The following is a 25,463-nucleotide window of genomic DNA, read 5'->3' on the forward strand; positions in this document are numbered from 1 at the left end:
GTACTCGAGAAACCAGAGGATGACTCAGTCAAGACTTGGAGCATGTGAGCTTTCTCTTTTTGTTGGAACAAACGAAGTTGTGGTAGCTTGAGAGAAATATGGGAAAAGTGAATAGTATTTGGACCTTCAGGGAGAGGACGGACCAAAGATGATCAAAAAGATTAATGAACTCTTCCGTTCCGTATCCTCGAGGTCCAGCCTTGAAAAGGCTTGGAACGTGCAAGAAACTTGTCTTTGGAGCCTCTCTGGTCTTCAATTAGCAATCTAACTCCAAGGTCTTGTGGAACTGAGCTCCCAAGCTCCAACTTTGGTAGCTCCAAATCACAAGAACTGGCCTCACGTCACAGCATGTCCTTGTCATTTTCAGTTCCAAGTTTTCTATCTCGAATTGGATCTTCAAGTTCCATGTAAGAGATACTAAATATTTCATGATTGAAACGTCAGTCCCTTTTTCAACAAAGGGTGCTGAATTGAGTTTCTCTTTGCCAAAATGCAGCGAAAAGGACAAGGGAGCAAGGACTTAGTCCGATTAAGAACCGTGGATTGATATGGAGAGAAGAACCTCAAAGGTTTCACCTTTCACTCCTCATTTGAGGGTGAGAGGTATGCAAATGACATGACCGATAGGATTTTTCCCACTTTTATGTCGAATATTCCATCGATCCATCACCCCCTCAATAATCGACCAACGCCATTAAAGCAAAAAAAGAAATCATCCAGGTCTTCTTCTTTCGTATCTCAGTCACATCATGAGTCGTACGATTTGCATATTCAACAATGACTAACCAGATCAAAGAAGGAAGTGAATCATAAACTCTCAGTTTGAGATCGGCCCAACCAAACACTTCTCCTCAAACCACAATGCAGTTCTTGTTAAAGTTTTTAGCAATAAAGCCAGGCACCCAACAAATCAAAGTCAACATAATTCATGCAAAACTCATTCCCTTTTTTAGACCCACATCGAAAAGTTTAATGTCATATACCGTTGCTCGCCACACCTTAACGGGGGCCTTCCAGAAAACTGTTTCTCTCCATTGAATATGATTCAATGTCCCAGTGAGCTCCATTCAGACAGGCCCTGGCAAGAAACAATGGATGGAATCAGACGCTATTAGGGTTTCAGACTTTGCATTGCCTCTAATGGAACGCTCTGGTACAACCATTGTGGATAGCTTGTGTGGTTTAGGGTCTGGTGTCTCGCTCCGGGAGACTTATTAGATGTCATTTGTCATTTGTCCTTGGTCTAGCGAGAATGAGAGACACTAAAAACTTGGGTGTAGATTTATGCATCATGCAAAGACGCAATCCGAGTTCATTTGAATATCCTCACATCGGTGTTCGCAGTCAAGGACAATCAACATTGATTCATTTCATCTGGACAAGATGAATAAAATCAATACGATTTGAACAATTTCCTCGCTTGTTGAATGTCTTGATATCTCTCAATTATATTTACTAGCTACTAGTGAAAAAGCTAATGCTTTGACTTTTTGATCGATAGGTCTTTTCCTCTACAGGATTCAAAGAAACAGATTTTACCTGCGTTTTTGAAGTTTTCATCAATACTTTTAACTTCAATTCGTCGAAGTTCACAGATGTGTGCAAGAAGACATTCATGAAGATTGGAAAGCTGGGGCGTCACCTAAATCCCCAGGAGGTGATATATTACTCCTGATATGAGAGCCGGAAAAAATCCCTAGAGACCAGGAAGTCAAAAGTGTTTCCAGACAATAATAGAGAGAAGCTCAGGGGTGAACCTACACCTTTAAATTATGTGGCAAACCTTTCGGTATCATTCAAGTTCGAGAAAAAAGTTGTCACACTTAGATGTAAAGGCATCAGACTCTGATCTCTTCAGACAGCTTCCTTTTGTGAAACTTTGTAGAAAAAGAGCACAAAAACGTTGGGAGTAACCCAAGGGAAATTGAGCCCTGTCCAGAAAAACGAGCGTGAACCTATTAAACAATTATCCATAAGAATGCATCGAATGAAAAGAAGAAAAAGATAACTCTCAACTACAAACGGGCTTTACTTGTCGTTGATATAAACTGACCTTGATTGGGGTCCAAATACAAATCCGGTCGGAACTGGTCCACAGGAAACTTGCATGCACTTAAGATTGTGGTGGCGGCATTACTTTCGCTGAAAAACTGAGTTGAATTGGGTCTCCTTTGAGAGGGAAGACGATGGCTCGGGAACCGTCCGCTGCTCCATCGAATTGAGGATCCGGCCGAGCTCCACGAGGGGCTATGAGTGTCCCGCATGGATCGTCGAAGACTCATGTGCCTCTGTGACAACGGCCCGACACTGTCCACCACTCTATAACTAGACAATGACTCCGGCGAGGTCACTTTAGAATTGGGTGAGGTCACCACACTCTGACTTCCCACACTCATCTCGGAGCCAGCAGGGCTCGAGGAACGCCTCCCGCGAAATTCCGCCCATCTTGTGCCAATGTTCAAGGACAAGGTCGAGCGAATGGACACGGGCGATCCCGCTCGACTACTTTCTCTCGAGCTCAACCCATGAGAACGGGCCCGCGATTCCCGACCAGATGTCGGCGGTTTGCTATCCCTCTTGAGTGCCTTCTTCTTGCTCTTGGGTGGCCTGGGCGGTTTCGAATCTGATTGACAAGAATCGAAACCATTTTGCTGAGATCTAGAGCTCTTTAGACTCAGCCCTTTGAAGGCCGAGAATATCTCCATGTTGAATTGCCCTCAAGTGTAATACAAATGCATTTCTATAGCCCACACGACAGGCTCGGTCAGTTAGGTTTGCTGGCTGATATTAAGCGGTAGCTGGTGTGGATTGGCGGGCAAAAACACTGATCTTCGAGATTCCAAAGGATTTTTCCCATTCAATTTCACTCGCTCAAGCAGTATACGGGAATGTGCGGAGATTCTTCTTCACTTGAACAAAGTGCAGTCAGTCACACTGTGGAAACTTGCTAGCGACTGATACGTTTTCTATACATAGATAGATTTTAGTCAGTTAGATCGAATACACAAAAGCCGGTATATGAAGGCAACTAATTCAAAACCTTCGATTTCTAACAATGAATGAGCTCGTCAAGCTTTTTATCAGCCATGCCTTTTTGGCGATCTGACTCCTGTCAACTGGCACAATGAAGGCAACCCCATTTTGACATGTCAATCACTTTTTCAGCTCACCCACACTCGATTTTTGACACAGGTTATTGGTAACTAGAGAAACACCCGTCACGATGCCATCGTCACCAACTCCAGATCCAAACTGAGGGATCTTCTCCCAATATTGACGTGGGCCGGCTTGTTTCCCTTCTTTGCGGGTGCGCGTTTCAATGGAGCCCTCCTTGAATGATCTTCTCCCGGTTTTTCAGCTGGATGGAGTGAATCAAATCTCTTGAGTTCCATGACTCAAACTCGGTTTGTTTTAGGCAGGAACCGAGGTCCAATCATCCATCCACACAGACGAAATCCCTTCCAATCAGTGGCTTCGGTCAAAAACGAGCGTTAAGTCGTTTGATGTTTAGATTCAGACGTTAACATTCGGACATTTGGTGTGATAATACCTTCATTACTGCTTTTGGTTTTTTGTAATTATTTTTCGGACTTCCTTATCGCTATACGGTTAAAACGTCAGGTATTTAGAATTTTTAGAATTAAATTTTGGGTTTGGTCGTTCTTCGACTTTAATCATTAGCAAATCACGTAGTTAACTTTTTGACATATGGATACGCAATAAACGACTTCACTCTTTGCTTGCTGATGCCCACCTATGGTTTTAAGAAAGTGTTTGACCAGAATATTTGGGATTGGAGACTGATAGATGGTTTTATATTTGCGGTTGGAAAAGTTTGCTGAGATGAAGCGGTTTCCGAACTCATTTGGACGCAAATCTGATACTCATCGGCTCCATTTGGCGTTGCTCGCCATTCTTTGGATGAAATTAGCATAATATCGCTCAGGGATCCAATAAACCGACACTTGACTGATTTGGATAGCTAGAGTTCTATGTAGCAGTCCACACCACTGGAAAAAGATTGGTTACCTTCTAGCGTAAGGGTGTCTTCGGCACTTTTAGAAATATAGTTTCTCGAATCAATCTACAACTTTGTTCAGCCATCCAAATGATGGTAAACGTTATTCTCCACCGATTAGTTGGCGGTGCTACTTTTTTAAACTTAACCTATCTTAATCAAACCTAACCTAACCTGACCTAACCTAACCCAACACGATATTAACAACCCCTAAACTCTCTCTGTAAACCTTATGAAATTTTGCCACAAATATAAAAACGAGCACCGCCAACTAATCGGTGGAGAATAACGTTTATCTCCAAATGATTTCTCCGAAACAACGGAAGAATTTCGTTGATTTCAACATAAACCATCTACAAACCTGAAAAGCTATCGAGAATATTCCTACTTTCTGACTGTGGCTAACGAATTTGAAAATTCTTACGAATAGTTTTGGACGTGTCACGCTATCAAAAAGAATTCCTTTATAGACCAGACATGATTGAATCTTTGTCGAACTCCATTTTCGTCTTGACCATTTAAAGGACCATCAAATAAATTCACTTTCACTCGAAAGAGCAGCACATCCTTTTTCACGATTGGAATTTGAGCACATGCCACATTGCATCTGCATTGACTTCCTTTGCATCCCAGATGAAATGAGTAAACAAAACACAATAATTTATAAGCATAATCATACTAACAAGAAAATATCATATTCTAAATCAATGCCGTTGTTATGGCACGAGAAGTGAGTGGTATGGAATTGGGACAACACAAATTAGCTTCGTGTCTTACTATTTTTGACAGGGAACAAGCTAAATCCGAATTAACGTCACCTGTCTGTGAAAGTTCCTATATTCTATTATCAGAATTTTCTTGGGAGGTCCAATTCTTCAAGTACTTTCCGATTCCCTTATTAAGAACCAACAGTTCTGAGGGCTAAGTAAAGGTTTGGAGAGTTCGAGAAAACGTTCCGTGAAAATGTGAGCTATCGGCTCTGGTCGACTGCAAGGCATTAATAAAATAATATAATAGGATACGATAGCGACCTCAGTTTGTTTGGTTTTTGTACCCATTGCGCCCAAGCGCGGTCTTTCGGATCTATAGGGATATGTCAAACGTAAAAATGACACCACTTTTTCAACCAACTATTGAACTTGTGTCTCAAAGCGAGCTTAAAGTTTTGTCTCTTTATCGTTTCTAGCACTATCCTTTGTTTTTTTGAATAAAAGCTCCGCTTTTTTTGACGCGATTGTTTTTTACTCATGCCATAGCCAAAATCTCTACACATCCCTGCGTGAGTCAAAAGGGGGCGCTCAAGTGCAAACGGGTAAACAACGACCCCTGTAGGCATGTCATATTACATTCATTCATTTTTCCAAAAGCAAAGAGCCTTAATCCCAATAAATCACAAAACAGTGCAGTCATCAAGGTTCTCAAAATTAAGCGTAGAAAAGGACCTCAAGATGCCAATATAGATGCAAAAAAACAGCCCAGGATGCAAATAAACTTCAGGGATGCTTTTTAATGTTTTGGCATACTAAGGCATTTCAAGCAATTTTTTAAGCTGGACACATATATTCTAATAACAGTATGCTCTAATCTCAGTGGATCAGCATCTGAAGAGTAATCTAAGACTAAACTTCCATACCAATCACAGGTGTTGTCAAAATAACAGCTTTGGCTTGTACGTTGTTATTTGAAGTCGACTTCAACCAATGCCATTCTTTGAAAGTGCTGGGGGGATTGCTGTTTATGGGGTTTTGTTTGATAAAATAGGCTTATTCAATAATTCCAGTAAGTTATACAATCCTTTGTCCCTAGAAAAGAGATGGCAGTCGGGACCCTGAATTGTGCAGACATACGTCAGGGTTGCCAATTTCTCATCAAAATAATGAAAATACAAATTTTCGGTCAAAACAAATTCAGTCAAAAGATGCCTAAAATGCATAATAAAGTGAAAATGGAACAACGATGCGAATGATACAAGTAAAGGTTCCAGATGCAAAAAAGATGCAATTAAAGGCCCAGGATGCACATAAATGTTATTTACGTACGTTTGAGAACACTAGTAATCATAAAGACTCAAAAAAACCTAAAAAATACTCGTTACACGTGCTTTTTTCGATCTCAAACACACCTTTATTTTTCATCAAGCACATGGAGGAAACCGGAAGCTGTCAGGGTAATCGTCCTAGATTTGGACTTTGTTGCGTTTACAATGCTTCAAAGCGAAATCCATGTCTTTTGTTGAGGAGAGATCAAACCTCTGGTTATTAGAGAATACGAAGGTTAAAATTATCATTCAATCTTGCCGAATAGTCGATTGATGACACCGAAATTAAAGTTTCTCACAAATAGTTCCAAAACCGTTTCTTTTGCCGAGGAAATATTACACCACTTGTTAATTCCATTGCAGCTGACAATGCTTTTTTGCAAATGGTGTGGTTATTTTTCACCTCTTTTCGTATAACTTAACATAAAATGAATTTGGTTAAAAATGCAACTATTTTTTCGAGGTCTAGTTATCACACAAGGCAAGAAATGATGGTAATATTTAATTTACTATTGCAGAAGCACACTTGTGATACATGTGGTTCATAAACTGAAGCAATATGATTGATAATCAATACAATTTTTTTGGGTGAGCTCCATTACCCCATGTTGGGCAGAAAAAGAGGAAGTTAGTCGTACTAAAGCTACATTTTTGGCATGCAATTATATTTGAAAGGTATTTCAACATTAATGCTCATGTTGACATGAAGTGTCAAAGTCTAACTGTAGATTCGCAAGTCCCACGTTTTTTTCCATAACATGCAAACTATTCCTGATATGCAAATAGGTTACAGGGTGCTTCAAAGAGATTTTACTGGTGCTGAAATTACCAAAAAATAACAGAATATTGTACATTGGGATAAACTAACTGTCTGATATAAAGAAGTAAGAGGGCTGAAAATGTTCCTAAAAGTGTCGGAGGAATGCTTATACAGCTATTTTGAACAAAAATATTGAGAAACATACTCATACATGATACACTTAGGTTGGTACTTACTTTGTAAATTGAAGCCAACTGAATCCTCCTATCTCCAATGTTTTTAAAAGTACTGCTTTACAACTCTCAATAGTCGGATGCAATCTAACGAAAACTTCCGTGGAAAGAAATTCATATTTCTCGATTTGGGACGTTTGTTTCGGAAATTCCTTTTTTTTCTGGTGGGGGTTGGGCGAGAGTTTTTGTTCGTAAAGTTTTTGTTTAGAGCCGAACATATTCCGATTTAAATGCTTGTCCTTCTATAGCTTTTCTATTTATACATTTTTATTGCGTTCAACAGGTAAAACAATTCAAGAGGTATTAATATGAATTGTGGACTCATTTTTTTTAAAGCACTCTGTCAGCAAACGAAGATCCATCATATCAATAATTTATCTTGTGTACATTTTGTGCCTTTCTTTAGATTATCCATTTGAATGTGAGTGGGAGCTGATGAGCCACGACACATAGCTAGTTTTTGTACAATAAATGGGGGAGAAACAATTCATTTTGATGAGAACCAAATTATGTAGAACCTTTCAACATAATTTGGCTTCATATTCTCTCCCAAAGAACGTGGAACAAGTCCCGCATTATTCCGGCAAATACGTTCATGGATATATTACACATACAATTTTACGTGTAAGACGCAACTCTTTTACATTCACATGTATTGCTTTCATAAACATAAAAAAGAACTGAAGCCCATGTTCACTCGTCGAGAGCGACGAAAGGGTATACGTAAAAAAAGCTCCGGGAACATGGACCTCTTTAGGTAGACATATCAAAACAACCCAACCCTACATTTGGCATTTGCTTTGGAACTATTTTCATAATTCTTATACTAATGCTTCAATATTATTGAAACTATGGACCCCACTGGCGAGAACTCAGGCACGAAAGAACGTATTCAATGTGCGCTCAGTTTTTCTGTGGAACTTGCTACCCCAAACTGTTAGGGAAATGCCCTCGTTGGAAAATTCAGGAAGGCAATGCGGACGCTACACAAATGACCCGAGTTCAAAAGCACAACATCGATGTAAATTACATATTGGTCCAGCTCTTCCCTTCGTTCTGTGTCCTTCTTTTTCTTTTTTGCCTCAACAAGCCGGTAAATTGACAAAAATGACAAATGGATATTTATGAACAGTGCAGGTTAACTGGTCATCTTGTCTACAATCTTGCACCAAAGAATGACATCAGCAGATTGTTTCCCTTTTACTTCTAAAGATAATAAAAAAGTAGCACGAGTTGTATTACCAACCTTAAAACCATGCAATTGAAAACCAAATTTCGCTTGCATTTTTGACAAAAAAAAAAAATCTCTGAAGAAAGTATTGTTCTAGCAGAAACTTTCAAGCTCATGAAAAATAGTTCTGGTGTAGAGAAAAGAAACGGCCGCGAGATAAGCACCATGCCAATTGGGAACTGAAGCAACCGAGTTGGTTCGCTCCTAGAAAGAAGGTTAGGTGATCCAAAAGAAGCATAGCTAACTTTCCAAATATTTCAAAAATATGTCAGTAAGTAATTTTGACCTTTTTAACAGGTAATTCAAAAGCTAATATGTTTTTCTTTTTGTATTTGTTGTACACAAGTGCCAAAAAAGGATTGCCCAGTGAAACAAATATTTTGTAGATGAAGTTTTAGTTGCCCCAATGATTGTCTTGACTCATATCATGATGTCAGATGAGTATTAAGGGGAACATAAAAGTGTAATGATAGTAGATTGGCTTCAAAATGAGCCATAACTATCCACAATCGGACAAAAATTGAGTGAGAAATGGCCGATATTCTAAAGAGGACCTTTTTCAAGAAACGCCAAAAAGGCTTACTCCAAGAGCAACCGCGAGGCTGAAGAGGCCCTTACTACCATCAAGGTGCTCCATGAAGCCGGCCACACGGACAAGGACAGAGCCAAGAGGGTAGGCTACAATGTCAAGTCGGTTTACAAAGTCTTCCAGCACCTCAAAGCCAGGAACGGAGACCCAAGCATTACAGTGAGGTCCGGGCGGCCTGTCACGGCCACCACAGCCACCAACGTCCATAAAGTCAAGGAGATGGCACGGACGAAACCGATCCGCAACCTCAGGGACATCACAGAGGTCTAACAAGTGTCCTCTGCCTCTGCCAGCCGTCTGGTCAACAATCAATAAAATGATGTCAGAAAGTTGTGGTCGCAGAAGGCCTGCATTTTATGGGACATAATCAGTAATATTGTTAACAGCTGTTGTCAGAAATGTATAAAATTGGGTATTTATGCTCCGGAATATTATATATATTCATGTTTTACTCCTTATTGTCTTTACTTAAGTTGTTTCTGAGTTAGAAACAACTTTTTGAGTAACTTTTTTAAGACCCTGTACATTAAATATGTGAATAAGAAAAACCAGCACTCATGCCACATTTGTGACCTATCGAAAAGGCGTTAACCAATGTAAACATTCAGACGTCGGTTTTTCTTAAGGATTGATCGTTGAGGCATGATGGATCCTCATTAAGCAGTCGCCCATACCTCAAATTTGTCACAGATACGAGTTTTGGTCACTCAGGGGAGCAACAATTTGTCAACCTGGGGCTATGTTTTTTTGATGAACCATACTTCAACAGACCAATAATAATTCGGTAAACGTCAATCAGACACAAAAAAGAGTTTCTGACTTTCGGGTGTGCAATTTTAGTGTACTTCTTAACGAAAATCGAATTTATTGAATGCCTTCAAAGAGGTAACCAACTGTTTGGTTATTATTAGTTTTGATTTATAATTCACTCACAATGGAATCGAAACCTTGTCTTCTATGGACATATAAGTTAAATTCATGAAATGATGATGAGTTGCTGCAACCACAAATTGCCAATCCATGAATGATTGAACCCAAGAGGACTGTTTACAAGATCATGTATGGCTAGAAGTTGAAAGATATGTAAATTGTGTATGAGGAACTAATTGCGTGGATCTCTGACGTACGAGTTCTGTGGAAATGGAGGAAATGCGAGAAAAAGCGCGTACAATAGTTGTGTTCATCCCAGTTGACAGCACCCATGTTTTCCAAGACTCTTAAAGCGCAGTTTACTTACTAGTTCAATCCTCACGACCAACAAAGGTAAAGTTGCCAAGAAGTCAATAAAAGCAAGCCCAGACGCATATTTTTTTTAAAGCACATCACCTCGGAAATCGAATGTGGACGTTACTCTGAGTAAAAATCCCATCAACACTTGACAAATAAGCTAAGAAAGTAACGGCTACTTACGACGCTACTCGCAAAGAAAGAGCTTTAAAAAGTTGTCTCATTTCACAAACGTCTTTCACACAATTCATATCAGCGGTACTTGCGAACATGGCAGAGAAGGAACAACAACCTTTGCTTTGGTTCCTGGGGTTTACCAGCATCGGTGGATTGTCCCAATTCAATGGCACCAATTGGAATATTGCCAAATCCATCTGGCTTATATTGTTCATCGCGGGTACTTCGGCCACCCTGATCCAGCTACACAGTATTATGACAACGTATTTCGAATACAACGTGGTCACGAGCGTGACCAACACCGAGGTTCAATCACTCGATTTTCCAGCGGTGACGATTTGCAACCAAAATGCCGTTCATTGTGGGAACCTAAAGGACTTGATTTGGAACTTGAACTCAACACAAAACAATGACAGTCAAAGCATTGCAAACTTATGCCAACTCTATATTCAAGTAAATTGTGCTGGTAGTGTACTTATGGCCGAACTCTTTAGTAATGGATACCCAAGCAACAAAACAATTTGCAATCTCTACACTATTGATCCATCCATTGACCTGGACCAAAACAAGTCCAATGATAAATTTTTCAAGCTCCGAGATGAATTCGATAAAATCTATGACACAATTTCCCCTGAACACAAGATGATAATAGCTCATCAGCCAGACAAGATGTTCAAACGTTGCACCTTCCAATCTATTGTGGACACATCCATCCATTGCCAACTCTTGCTCAATGGAACAGGCAAGATATATCATCCAACATACGGCTATTGTTACACCTTCAACTCAAATATTGAAGGGAGATCAGAGGCTCAAACGGCCTTTGCTGGACCTTACTATGGATTTTCAGTAGAGGTTGATATCGAGCGGTCTTACTATATGAGAGTCTCCGCTACACAAAACGAAGGCATTGCAGTGGCCATCCATCCACCTAACAAGGACCCTCTTTTAGCCACAACTGCCATCAACGTCCTTACCAATACATTGACAAGTATTGCAGTGTCTCAATCGGAAATTTCCCGTCAAGCTGCACCCTATACCTCAAATTGTTCAACATCATGGAATCGATCTTCAATGCCCGACTTGGAAGGCACAAAGGATTATCAGTCGGCTTTATGCCAAGGCAAATGCCTTTTTGATCAATTTCTAGAGAAATGTGAATGCTCGTTGAACCATTTGTACACCATCAGTGACTCAAATCCAAAGAGAGCTTGTCTTGTCCATACATTGGACCGAAATTGTACGGAAAAGGGGGCTATAGATTTGACGAGCCAGATTTTGAAAGAGAAATGCATTTGTCCCGCTGAATGCAACGCTGTATTTTATGAGTACAGCATTAACTCTGTTCGTTGGCCTTCCCATGTATTTTGGGCCGACCTGGCGGGTAATTACGAAGTGGTTTATCAAAGCGAGGTAATAAGTCCCAAGGACGCCTTCGAAGTTTTATCTTCTTTAGATCCCAATAGCACATTGATGAACCAGTACGAAAGTGTCAAAACCCATGTGGAGAGTAATTTTCTGAAGCTTCAAGTATACTTTGCTGATAAGTACGTCACCAATATTACTGAGAGCAAAGAGTTTACCCTCTCGGGAATTTTGAGCACTGCGGGGGGAGCAATATCTCTATGGTTGGGCACCTCATTCATTGCTTGTTTTGAGTTTGTGGAATTAGGTGCCAGGTTCATTGCAAGGTTTTGGATCCCTCAAAACTGAGCCTTTTCCATATGTGTCGAGAAAAAAAATAATGGATGGATTTGCAACGATTCAAAATTTGTTGATCAAAGACACAAAAAAGATTTCTCCACACTCAAAATTAAGATGCGTTCTTCTCAATCGATTTTTTAAAGGCATGGTGCAAGACAAATTATCTTAGTAGATATCTGAAATATATTCTTGTTGCATTGATAGTTCCTGATTTGGTCTCTATATATTTGCAAAACAAATCATATTTTATTTCATTTATTATCAAGTCAATCAGTCCCTGATTCCGTTCAAGATAACAGTGTTATATGCGGAGGTTTTCAGCACCTGTCCTTGCTCGCCAATACCAAAAAGAATCTACCATCTCCATTTGCACTCTATGACGCTGAAATACGTCGCCTCTTGGAATCATTTGTAAATAAAAGTGCCTCGTAAAATTTGAGTTCACATTCTGTCATAGTCAATAACTTTGAGAACTAAGGTATGTAATTTGATACGCTTGACCTGAACTAGCCCGCATTAATCTGATTAAAATGTTTATTGCGAGATTGCTTCTCATTGGATCAGATTTTTACAAACATTTGATATACTGTAAATATTTCTGATTTTGTCCCATTCTGGGTTCCTGGTCCGTCGTTCGAGGCGATGATCTATTACATGTGCGGAAGTGGGGGTGTGGGAGAGCTAGGATCGAACCTATGAACCCGAGCATAGCTCGGTCGGGCGTTAACCAACTGCGCCACAACCATCTCCCGATATACTGGTTCATCGCCGATTTTGTCTTATGTTTGAGTAAATTTGTTAGAACAAGTACCAAAATCACATATTATATGAGCAGTGGAAGCTAAAATCGGGAAAAACGGATAAGCCAAATCATCTAACCTTTTGTAGGAGACGAGATCAAGTGGCTGGCGATGTTTACTAATTTGACAGCCATGGGTCTGGCTTTAAATCTTTCCCCCGTCCTATGTTAAGGAAATTCTTGGACGCTAACCACACCCACAGACTGTGAAACAAAATAAAACAGAATATGCATAGTTCTTAGATTTTCAGTTGATTTCTCTATCCAACAGGTAACTAGGTGTGAAGTTCCGATGTACCTTTTTTCGATACTGTTTAGCCCTGGGGCGGATATCGGACCCCAAAGTGCCGAAGCGTGCTCCTGGCTCGGTTTTTGTGGTTTTTTATTAATATTTTTAATGTTTTTAGGCAACTAGACTTCTTAACTAAAGCCATAAATTCAAAGTTGGTTCTTTTGTTTTTTGAGCTAGAAAAATGCAAGATGGAGGTGGCCTTCAAATAGCCTTTTTACAGTTTGGCTGTTAACTCATGCAGAGAGAAAAGCGACTCCCAAAGTATTTAAAAGGCGATTTTTCCAATTTTCGAAAAATGTACATAAAATTATGATTTCCTTGGGTACAAGAAACAATTTACAAAATGGAGTTAATCATTGGCACTCGAAATAATTCTCAATTTAGGAGAGGAAAGGAGTTGGTCAAAAAAAATTGCCAAATACTGTATATTGGGTGCGACCCATTCCATGGTGCACACCGACCACAGAAAATAATTCACTCCCATGAGACAGAGATAATTTAGCAAACATCAGCAAGTAGCAAAATCTTTGGTTCTCAAAGCAATGCAAGATTTCAAAACCAGCCTCGTCAAAAGTGCAAAACCTAATCTAATAATCATCAAAATTTCAACACAAAGGCAAGAGCCGCCAGGAAATTTGTTTGGCCTAAATGGCCGAGAACTTAACACAGACCTAGATCAGGCCAATGCGCTCAATCACTACTTTACCTCTTTCTTCCAGGGTTTATCAATATAATATCGTTTCTCTTACACCCAGGATCTTTCCAGTCGTGAAATCAACTATATTGTCCTTAAGACTTCAGAAAAACAGAATCCAATTGAGAAATTAAATTGGGACCCCTCGCCGGGACCGGACAACATTAGTACAAGGTATATGAAAGCTAATAGTCAAGTTCCGTGTGGTTCCACTGAAGCATCTATACTGGAGAAGGATCGAGTCAGGAAATGTGCCGCAGAGGTGGAAACTTGCTGGCATAACTTTAACTTATGAGTCGTGAGCTTCAGAGAGCAATTGCAACATTAAAGGCCAATGTATCTGATTAACACGATCGGAAATCTTTTGGAACCATTGGTCAAGGGCCATTTCTAGACGTACGTCCACGAGGGCAATATTGTTCCCCAAAGTCAAAATGGATTCATGCCAAAGATAGCTTCGACTTCTAATTACTGATATACATAATTGATCGGGGCCGAGATATCCGGATTTTGTTCAACCACATCTTGAGTTGTACAGTCATGGTGAATGAGAATAACGTAACCAGCTCTCCTCTCACGATCAAAAGCCCGCCTTTGGATCTTAATTTTCTTACTTTTTTTATTGCCATTGCTAACGAACTTGGTTCGAAAATACCAAATTAATTCTTTGACGGTATTTTCCAGCCAACCTGTATGTGGTATTATCCTATAAATGCTTTCAATATCAAGTTGGATCGTCTAATAACACTGTAATGGTTCCAACTTACAGTCTCGATAATGAATTTAGAAACGATGTTTAATAACTGCCTGATAAAAAAACAAGAAATTACGAACTTCATTGGAATTGCTAGCTGAGGGGCGGAGAAATTGGGTCATTATTAAGCACAGAAGCGTACATATATAATCGATTATATATAAGCCGCAGGTTCCAATCAAATGCTACATTCTATGGAAGGGGCGTGTGAAATTCAAGCTCCAGTTTATTTGCAGGCATCAAAGGCCAATGAGCTTACAATCCATCCAATAGGTGGTCATAGGAAATAATAAAGTACAATATCAAGATTAACCAATGAAAAACCCTCAGCATTAAATAGTGTAATAATCCCATGGTTGATAAAATCCCAAGGGCCATGAAAATCTATGAAGTATTACCAAGCAACACGTTACAAAAACAATTCAATTCTTCTGAAGCAATGAAAAGATACATGTACCAACGTAATATCCCAAGACAAATTTGATGACAACAATCAGAGGCCTCTTTTTTTTGTTGAACTTTCTTTCAGTTAATCAAGCTGCTCATCATTTCGCGTGCGTATATTTGATGTTAGCTTATAATCGTTACTGCATCTTATCATAGATTTTTAGACACTGGATGAAGGACGACCTAGGGACCCTGGATGCAGGGTCACTAGGACGACCGACCACTCGTTTGTGTAAACAATACTACAAACCGGATTGTGATCCATTCCCAACAGACCATCCGCTGTAGTGCTTGGCCAGCCGAGTGGTCGGTCGTCCGACATACAGGGTCTAGAAATCTATGATCTAAGAGAGTCTCGGTACCTTCAAAAAATTATAATTTTTTTAGGGTGACCAATTTTGTTTTTACCCTATTCTTGGGCAGAGTAAAGTTTGGTGAAATATTGATTCTTTTTAATCTTCACAACTTGTTTTGTGCTTGATAAAAGATTAAAAGATGCCAAAATCTCCTCTGATATCCCTTCTAGGGACAATTCGGAGTTTTTAATATTCAGACAGTCATCAACTTTACACAACATCAGAAATGTGAGAACATTGGTTCGAAATTTATGTCCTGGTCTGAAAGAGTTTTCATTCTTACACAGAGTATGATGCAAAATGCCATATGGTAGTGAAATTTTTGGACAAAATTTTTGACTTGAACATCCAAAACTTTGACCTTGAAAATGACAATTTCCGTTCAGTTTGAATTTTCCGCCTCTTTCGCTTCTTTGATTGTCCTCAGTTTCAACTAGAGGGCTAGTTTCAACCAATGGCAGTCTTTACTGATATTTAGCTATCTTTGTGTTACGTAACGAATATGGTTGATATTCTAGAAGTAAAAGGTTGAGTTAAAAATATTTCGTCCTGCCAAAAAAGTTGAAAAACGCGTGGGAGCTGAAACACAGACTACTTACGCTTTAAGACCACACGAACCTCTAAAACCTAAAGTGCTCTTGAGACTAAAATGGAGGTTTCCTCAAAAAAAAAGAAGGATTAGGAGTTGAGTGTTGGTTACCACTTTACAAGGAAATCAATCCACTGGACCGCGTAGCATGGAAGCTTCTCTTTCCTATCCTGCTTGTTGCAGTATTCTCTTCCAAGAGACAAGCCACAAACCATGCTAACACACAAAGTATGTGTTAAATGGCATCTATTTGGGCGAAAATTTGGGCGAAAATTTGAGCCAAAATTAATGTTTGAAGCTACTATTGAAATGAATCGACATAATCTCATCTCTTAAAACAACAAGATTTTTCTCAAGAATAGTGCATCTGATGACGGAGAGTGAGAACATTTATGGTGAAACACCATGGCGGCCCACATTGCAAGGGAGGCATTGTAATGACAAAACATATGAATATGAATGATAGTAATGAATAATTTAAAGTGCCTTATGTAGTGTCTTATGAACATATGTCATTCCAGATCAAGGTAAATTGCTTTTATGTGCTTGAAATCGATTTTAGTTTCTTCCGTACATAATAGGAAAATAATTAAGTAAGTAAAAGGAATTCTTGTATCTAAATGGTAGGCAACTCATTTTCGCATCATTTGAAGCCTTCGCAAACGAGTTGGTTCATTTTTACAACTTCAACGACAAAACAAAAAGACAAAAAGTATGGAAAACAATGAATTAAACCATAGTTCGGAATTCCAAGCTCTTCGACAGATGTTTTCAGAGATCCCCTTACATGAAACATTCTTGGATCATTCACCAATAGTAGAAAAAAACATAGAAAGGTAAAAATAGTGGCGTTTTCACTGCAACTGAATCGGTAACTGGAACAGTGGACCTCCAGCCGATTGAAAGCAAGCGCCTTTACAATTTGAAACCACACCACATCAGCCATTCAGCTGTCACTCATTCGCTCCAAAAACGAGTCCACCTGGCTAGCTCGAATTGTACTCTCTAGGCCCGGCCTTGCTTCCTCTATGATTCTCCTTTGCCCAAACGAGTCATTATCGTCACAATATACAACCATGAAGACGAAGGAACATCAACCTTTGCTATGGTTTTTGGGGTTCACCAGCATCGGCGGATTGTCCCAATTCAATGCTACCAACTGGAACATTGCCAAAAGCATCTGGATTATATTGTTCATTGGAGGTACCTCCGCCACTTTGACCCAGCTTTACAATATCATGACAATGTATTTCGAATACAACGTGATCACGAGTGTGACCAACATAGAGGTCCAATCCCTCGATTTTCCAGCAGTGACGATTTGCAACCAAAATGCCGTTCATTGCGGGAACCTGAGGGACTTAATTTTGAACCTGCACTCTACACAAACCAATGATTGTCAAATCATTGCAAATTTATGCCAACTCTATATTCAAGTCTATTGTGCTGGTAGCGTACTTATGACCGAACTCTTTAGTAATGGATACCCAAGCAACAACACAGTTTGTAATTACAGTGTCAATGGGTCAAGCATTGACTTAAATAATTCCAACGACAAATTTTCGAGACTTCGAGACGAGTTTGATAGAATATATGACACAATTTCACCTAAGTACAAAATGATAATCGCCCATCAGTCCGAGAAGATGTTCAAACGTTGTACCTTCCGATCAATTGTGGACACATCAATCCATTGCCAACTCTTGCTCAATGGAACAAGCAAGATATATCATCCAACATACGGCTATTGTTACACCTTCAACTCAAATGTTGAAGGGAGATCGACGGCTGAAACGGCCTTTGCTGGACCTTACTACGGGTTTTCTGTGGAGGTTGATATCGAACGATCTTATTATATGAGAACATCTGCCACACAAAACGAAGGCATTGCAGTGGCCATCCATTCACCAGACAAGGACCCTCTTTTAGCCACGAGTGCCATCAACGTCCTCACAAATACACTCACAAGCATAGCATTGAGACAATCCGAGGCTCATCTTTTGGGAGCACCCTATACCTCAAATTGCTCCGCATCGTGGAAACGATCTTCAATGCCAAACTTGGAAGGAACAAGGCGATATCATGCTGCTTTATGCCAAGGCAAATGCCTTTTTGATATCTTTAAAAAGCATTGTAATTGCTCATTGAACCATTTGTACACCATCAGTGACTCAAATCCGAAGAGAACTTGCCTTGTACACACCGAAGACCAAGCTTGTACAGAGAGAGGGGCAGGGAAAGTGACAAGTGGCCTTTTGAAAGAGCAATGCGTTTGTCCTGCCGAATGTAACGATGTATTCTATGAATACAACACTAACTCCGTACGTTGGCCTTCTCACGTGTTTTGGACTGAATTGGCAAACAGTTACCAAGTTCAATACAAAGGGGACGTCTTAGAGCCGTCTAAAGTTTTTGAGACCTTCTCTTCCTCTGAGCCCAATAGCACATTGATGAACCAGTACGAAATTGTCAAAGCCCATGTAGAGAGTAACTTTTTGAAGCTTCAAGTATACTTTGCTGATAAGTACGTCACCAATATTACTGAGAGCAAAGAGTTTACCCTCTCGGGAATTTTGAGCACTGCGGGGGGAGCAATATCTCTATGGTTGGGCACCTCATTTATTGCCTTGTTTGAATTCGTGGAATTAGGGGCCAGGTTTCTTCTGAAATGTTGGTTCCCACAAAATTGAGCAGCAGACTTCTAGAGATGTGGATTGCGAACGGAAGTGAAAAAACCGTTGACTTCCAAATAAACACTTCATACGACCACATGACCCTGTTGAAAAGATGACCTTGGCCAAGTTTGAGCCCAAAACTATGCCTAGGGAACTCTGGAGATATGTCTAACGTTATGTAGTAAACACTACATAAATTTCGATTTTTTGGCCTCCTCTTGGTCAGCTAGATAAGCTTTTCACACCATGACTTTGAAGCAAACCATTTTACAAGTAAATTATATATAAATGGCCCGCCTTTAATTGAGAAGATCTAAATTCCTTTTTTTTATTACTTCGATTCGAAAAGTGGTTCAGAGTCGACCAAGAGCAGGCCGATTTGGCGGGAAGCTCGTTCGCAGTCCATATGCTTGAGATTAAAGACGACCTTTTTGCAATGGTTCAAAACATCACTTGATATCTAAACATGCAAATAACACCTACCCCAAAAGCAATTTACAAAAAGTTTTGTTTCATTGTTTGAATGTGTAGCTACAATATTGATATGTATTTCATGTGATTTGATTCCTTTTCAGCCTGACTAAATCTTTTTACGTTTCTTTTCTTAAAATTCTGTGAAAATCATATATTTTGGTCACTTTCTCATTGATTTTATCCCTCATTGTACTAAACATTTGCCATAAAAAACATATTGAGACTTTCCTTATTTTTGCCAATGAGTACTTGTGATATGAATCGGTTTTATAAGTCGTTTTTGTCACGATTTAACAAAATAGTAGAAAATCAATGAAAATCATACTTTCTCATTCGGCTTGTCGGTAGAAATTGCATAATTAAATTAAAGGATTCATGTTCCGTTTAAGAATAAGTTGAATGAAAATGTGTTTGCCTGCATGTCATTTCCTGCTATTTGGATTTCATGAATCATCTTTGTCATCCAATGGAAATTCAAAAAATAAACTAATTGTTGGCTCTCTATACCGTGACGGTTTATAAAAAAAATCCTGGCTTAGTTCGTTAGAAATCTCCATTATCCTACGCCGAGAGGTCATAGGACCAATTTCAGGTATGGTTGGAAAAAAGGTGCTAGGCAATCGAAGCAACTTCTCCACGAATCAAAATGGCATGCCCTGGTTCTAAGATCCCGCTTCTTTCGACTTTTTTAATGGTCTGTGCCCATTAGATATCCAGAAAACTGATTAATCCTAATAATATAAATCGCTTGTTTTCAATCCTTGTTAAGTGATCTGGTATGTCCCATTTGATCTACACATAATCGAGTGCATTTATTTGTCACATCTTAAGACTGTTTTATCTCAAATATGAAGTGCTCTTTTCCGAATAATACTCAAAATACAATTATGATACCCTGACAAAATTAGACAAACTAGCTCATTACTAATACAATCGCCCAAGGTTTAAAGTAGAAAAAGCATAAAGAGTGTTTATGATAGAGGCCGTCGTGTGACCTGATTTTCTTCGGGCACGAATCAAATTTTCACGTCCTTAGTAAAATCAGAGCTGGACCAACATTCAAACGGCATTATGCCACGTTATGTATAATCGGAATTTTAGCTAGAATAAAACACAGTATCGTTGAATAAAATGGTCCTAAGTTTTGAACTCCTTGCACCGCATTTATTGGTGTCAACTCATTTCTAGGACTAAGCCATCTCAAGCACACTCTCTAGACGCTTGAAACGCGTAGTATAACCAAGAGACTCTCTAGTCAGAGACGGGCAAGGTTGCATATAGTTCGTCAAATTCGATCTATCTGGTTGGCTGTCAATTTTCGATGAACCTGTAAAAAGGTTCCAAACAAAGCCCAGCAGGGAGTCAGACATTTCCAAAAAGCACTCACACATTTGTAACGCTTAAGAAGTTGAATCTTTTCTTATGGTTCATCACAGATATATTCTTAACCCAGAGGTCCTTGTCTAGAGTGCCATATGTAGACCTCGAAAAAAAAGTTGCCTTTCTAACCGAAATAATCTGTTTTAAAATTGAAACAAAATGCGAAAAAAACTAAGAAGACACGAAAGATAATTGTCCAAACTTGAAAAAAGTTGTGAAAATGTGCAAAAAAGGTGTAAATATGCAACAAATGAAAACAAAATTTCAATAATACAAAAAGAATTGTTACTATGGGGAAAAGGTCGTTTTTAGCCGTTTTTAGTCTCTTTGCTATATTTCTATGTTTGACAAAATATAGGCACCCAACTGTATTTACCAGGCTTTTCATGGAGTTCACAAGTACTAAAAACAATTCTCATAATGTCCGACATTAGGATACGTTTTCAATTGATACAGATATCATGGTAAACAATTGACATTCTTCTGGAGCTTAGTGTTTTCGTGCTGAGAATACTGATGGGGACCAAATTAAAAATCACGGGAGGTTGTAACTAGGGCTCCCAATTTACATTTTCAATTGCATATAACATCACAGTTGGAATGCCGTAGACCCGTTAGTTAGCCTCAAAAAGTAACCCTGATTTTTCTTCCGTCAAACCAGGGTTACTTTTTACTCAAACACATCATTTTTCGTTACGATTGAATCGGTTGGTGATTTCACTTTCCACGTTTTCTGGCAACCTTGAATTTGAAATTTGATTTGATCCCATCACTAGCTGAGAGCGCTTTTGTTCAGAAAATAATTTTGTGTCTGATCAAACACTTGGCGACTAGCTCAACTGCAGGCTCTCGTTTTGAGATTTGAATTTGACATATTCATTGCGTTTGTTAACCTGATATTGAATAGAGTTTAAGTGACAACTAAACAAATCATAATCTTTCCGCGTATGATGTCCCGGAGGACCGCAGGGTAATAATACAGTTTTTTTAATGACATCAATTTTGATGATAATTGTCTGAAAATGTACAAATTATAAAGATTTTATGATCAGCTTGCCATGAGAGGACTAAAAAGATTTTTTTCTTTAAATTATGTCTCACAGAGTCAATTTGATTGTCAAGTATAAGTGTAAAATTATAAAATATAAGTGTAAAATTATAAAACGTTCCTAGAAATAAGTAGTTTTAAGGGAATGCACCCGTCTCAAATAACATATCCGAATTATCATTCATGACATAATTGGTTTTTAAGCATAGTTATTAAATATTATTATATAATTATTATATTACACTTCAAAATGTTATTTAATAAACTCAAAAATTGGGGTCTTGGTGATTTTGGCAAGTATATGGGCTAAAACGATCATTTTACGATTTTTCAAATTGTAAGCCCAACAACATTATGTCTAGGACCTAACCAAATTAAAAACAACCGTAAATTATGACCACATTATCAAGTGTATTGCTAATGGTACTTTTCTTTTTTAGTGAATAAATGTGCAGGTTTTGCCAAAGAAAGTATAGGTATTGATTGTTTTGTTAGAGTAAATTAATGTCCACGCTCTTTGATTTGTCTAGACTACCGATGCAAACGTTTTGGGCATTCGGTGGTAAAATAAGTCAAAATAAAGGTTGATTTAATGGGAGAAATTTAATGTATGTTTAAAATCCCTGCAAACGTGGAGTTTTACTTTTAAAAATATCTTTGGATTGGACCCCTAACAATACCAAACAGTTTAAGTTTTCTAAAAGCTTAAAAAAATGACTTGTTATGCCTAATCGTGACGCGTGTTTTATGTACTGGTTAAAGAGACGTCATAGCTGGTTTTAGCAGGCAGCCACTTGTTACTACATTGCCGACCTACCCCTGGTTCTCTATATACCTTGGGCGTGACCAAAACATGTCTATCTAAACCTTTAGGGTCCCAGCGGCAATTAAAGGCGTCGAAGACCGTTACGCCTTGGCTTCATCCCAATAAATGGTAGCAACAAAAAATTAAATGATATCTTGAGTTTGCCGTAATCGGGTCTTTTTGTTAACCCGAAATGTAATTAATTACAAAAAATCATGCAACCTTATTTTGTTGAATATTTTGGGATAACAAAAAGACCTTATTACAGTAAAAATCGGATATAAGAGCAGGATTGTGAATCCCCGAATCAAATCATATAGTAAAGTATAGAAAAGTGGCATCGGATATAAGAGCACAAAACTTTGGGCCACATCGGATATAAGAGCAGAATTGAAGAAGGCAAAATATTTTTTTTTTTATTTCCCGCGCTCCACAATGAAGTTTTCGATGGTAACTGGTGAAGCCATTTTATAAAGGCAAGTTTTCAGCCGCTTTCGCATAAAAACAAACAGTCATACATAATGGCTTCTGTCAAGATAAGCACTTTTTCCATCAAGGAGAAGCAAAAGCTCCTTGCCGATTTTGACAAGTTATCCAAGATAAGCCTGACCGAAGCTGCCACAAAGTTAGGAGTGAAACGTGCCTCCTTTGGAAAACTCTTGGTTTTTTTTTCAAACTCCATAGCCAACATCTAATTCTGTGACAAATTAACTACGTATTTGGTGCGTAAACATACAGACAACATACTGCCCTCCTTGCATTTTGTTTCATTTTTCTCGATTTTTAAGGCTACCTTTTGATTGGACTGTAAAACTACATCAAATTATAGCTTAAAAATGTGTTTTCTCTCATCAGTTTTGCCTCTGGAGCCGCGGAACTGGAGCATCGGATATAAGAGCAGAAATTCACGGCCCCAAAGCTGTTCTTATATCCGATTTTTATTGTACCCAAATAAAACTGAAACAATCATATGATTAGGCAATGCGAATTTGATAATAAAGCTGAACACCTTGTGGATTCATGTACCTACACTTCACGGACTCGGTAAATAAGGTAATATTAATTCGAGGACACTTTGACTGAAATCGATTAAGGGCATGTATGGTGGGAGAACGTGACTCATGGGTTATGGAAGGATAAAACGTTCTTATAAAAACACAGTTCTGTGAACTTTATTAATAATTTATTGTGCCAATTTAATCCCAAGATCTTACTACTAGGTCAGGTGTTAGGCCTCTGTTGTGCGCTTCCACTCACTTTTTTTCGTTTTTATGCATAATTGTCAGCGCATTAAGCCACCAGACTGAAAGTCAGGGACTTCACCACAAATGGTAGAAACCCTATAATCTACCAATTGAAAGCAATGAATTGAAAAGAATGATCTGCTTTGCCGATAAAACGGCCTAGCTTTGAATATGTAATAGAAATTAGAACAATTAATCAACATTAGAGGCTTACATCTTCTACACCATGTTTCGAAGAATCCCGTTATTTTGTTGGACCAACCGCCAATGGTCCCACAATTTGAAAACCCATATTATTTACTGCTATGAAAGAGAAGGAAGAACAACCTTTGTTATGGTTCCTTGGGTTTACCAGCATTGGTGGATTGTCCCAGCACCATGCCACCAATTGGAACATTTCCAAAGCTATCTGGCTTGTTTTGTTCATTGGGGGTACCTCAGCCACCTTGACCCAGCTTTACAGTATTATGACAACCTATTTTGAATACAATGTGGTCACGAGCGTGACCAATACCGAGGTTCAATCACTCAATTTTCCAGCAGTGACGATTTGCAACCAAAATGCCGTTCATTGCGGGAACCTGAAGGACTTGATTTGGATCTTGAATTCTACTCAAAGCAATGATAGTCAAAGCCTCGCAAATTTATGCCAACTCTATATTCAAGTCAATTGTCCTGGTAGTGTACTTATGACCGAACTCTTTAGTAATGGATACCCAAGCAACAACACAGTTTGTAATTCCGACGTCGCTCGTCCCAAAATAGACTTAAATTCCGAAGACAAATTTTTTAAGCTCCGAGATGAATTCGATAAGATCTATAACACAATTTCCCCTGAACACAAGATGATAATAGCTCATCAGCCAGATAAGATGTTCAAACGTTGCACCTTCCAATCTATTGTGGACACATCCATCCATTGCCAACTCTTGCTCAATGGAACAGGCAAGATATATCATCCAACATATGGCTATTGTTACACCTTCAACTCAAATATTGAAGGGAGATCGAAGGCTGAAACGGCCTTTGCTGGACCTTACTATGGATTTTCAGTAGAGGTTGATATCGAACGATCTTATTATATGAGAGTCTCCGCTACACAAAACGAAGGCATTGCAGTGGCTATCCATCCGCCAGACAAAGACCCTCTTTTGGCCACGAGTGCCATCAACGTCCTTACCAACACATTAACAAGCATAGCACTAAAACAAATGGTGACTACACTCCAAGCTGAACCCTACACATCAAACTGTTCCACATCATGGAACCGATCTTCAATGCCAAGCTTGGAAGGAACAAGGCGATATCACGCTGCTTTATGCCAAGGCAAATGCCTTTTTGACCTATTCAAAGAGAAATGCAATTGCTCATTGAACCATTTGTACACCATCAGCGACTCAAATCCGAAAAGAACTTGCCTGGTGCATACCTTAGACCAATCTTGTATGGAAAGAGGGGCAGATAAATTGACAGCCAAGGTTTTAAAAGAGACATGTCTTTGTCCGGCCGAATGTAACGATGTATTCTATGAATACAACACTAACTCCGTACGTTGGCCTTCTCATGTGTTTTGGACCGAATTGGCAAACAGTCATCAGTTTCAATACAAAGGGAAAATCCTAAACCCTCTAGATGCTTTTGAGGCCGTTTCTTCTCTGGATCCCAACATTAGTTTGATAGAGCAATACAATACAATCCAAAGCCATGTAGAGAGTAATTTTCTGAAGCTTCAAGTATACTTTGCTGATAAGTACGTCACCAATATTACTGAGAGCAAAGAGTTTACCCTCTCGGGAATTTTGAGCACTGCGGGGGGAGCAATATCTCTATGGTTGGGCACCTCATTTATTGCCTTGTTTGAATTCGTGGAATTGGGGGCCAGGTTTCTTCTAAAATGTGGGATCCCAAAATAATGAATCAGCAGAACGA

General features: G+C 39.0%; 2 protein-coding genes across 5 annotated transcripts in view; one reads left to right on the forward strand and one right to left on the reverse strand.

Annotated features, from left to right (window-relative positions):
• Positions 1-25,463, reverse strand: part of LOC131887573 (protein TANC2-like) — a 72,893-nt gene that overhangs the window by 37,743 nt on the left and 9,687 nt on the right. Inside the window, exon 1 of one of the 4 annotated variants that reach the window (XM_059236206.1) lies at positions 2,054-3,254. The exons of 2 other annotated variants lie outside the window; for them this stretch is intronic. In XM_059236206.1, coding sequence (XP_059092189.1) covers positions 2,054-2,705 — 652 coding nt within the window. In that variant the 5' untranslated portion in view covers positions 2,706-3,254. Of the gene's footprint in view, positions 1-2,053; positions 3,255-25,463 lie in introns of those variants that run through there. One more of the 4 variants, XM_059236221.1, reaches the window with a different exon arrangement.
• Positions 23,543-25,454, forward strand: LOC131887620 (acid-sensing ion channel 2-like). Its single transcript, XM_059236254.1, has one exon. The coding sequence runs from the start codon at positions 23,840-23,842 to the stop codon at positions 25,445-25,447; it is 1,608 nt and encodes a 535-aa protein (XP_059092237.1). The 5' UTR covers positions 23,543-23,839; the 3' UTR covers positions 25,448-25,454.

The sequence above is a fragment of the Tigriopus californicus genome, chromosome 1 (genome assembly GCF_007210705.1).
Source record: "Tigriopus californicus strain San Diego chromosome 1, Tcal_SD_v2.1, whole genome shotgun sequence".
Taxonomy (NCBI): Eukaryota; Metazoa; Arthropoda; class Copepoda; order Harpacticoida; family Harpacticidae; genus Tigriopus; species Tigriopus californicus.

What these genes read in the sequence shown, in the direction of transcription:
- LOC131887620 (XM_059236254.1), top strand. Translation starts at nt 23,840, where the DNA reads ATGAAAGAGAAGGAAGAACAACCTTTGTTATGGTTCCTTGGGTTTACC.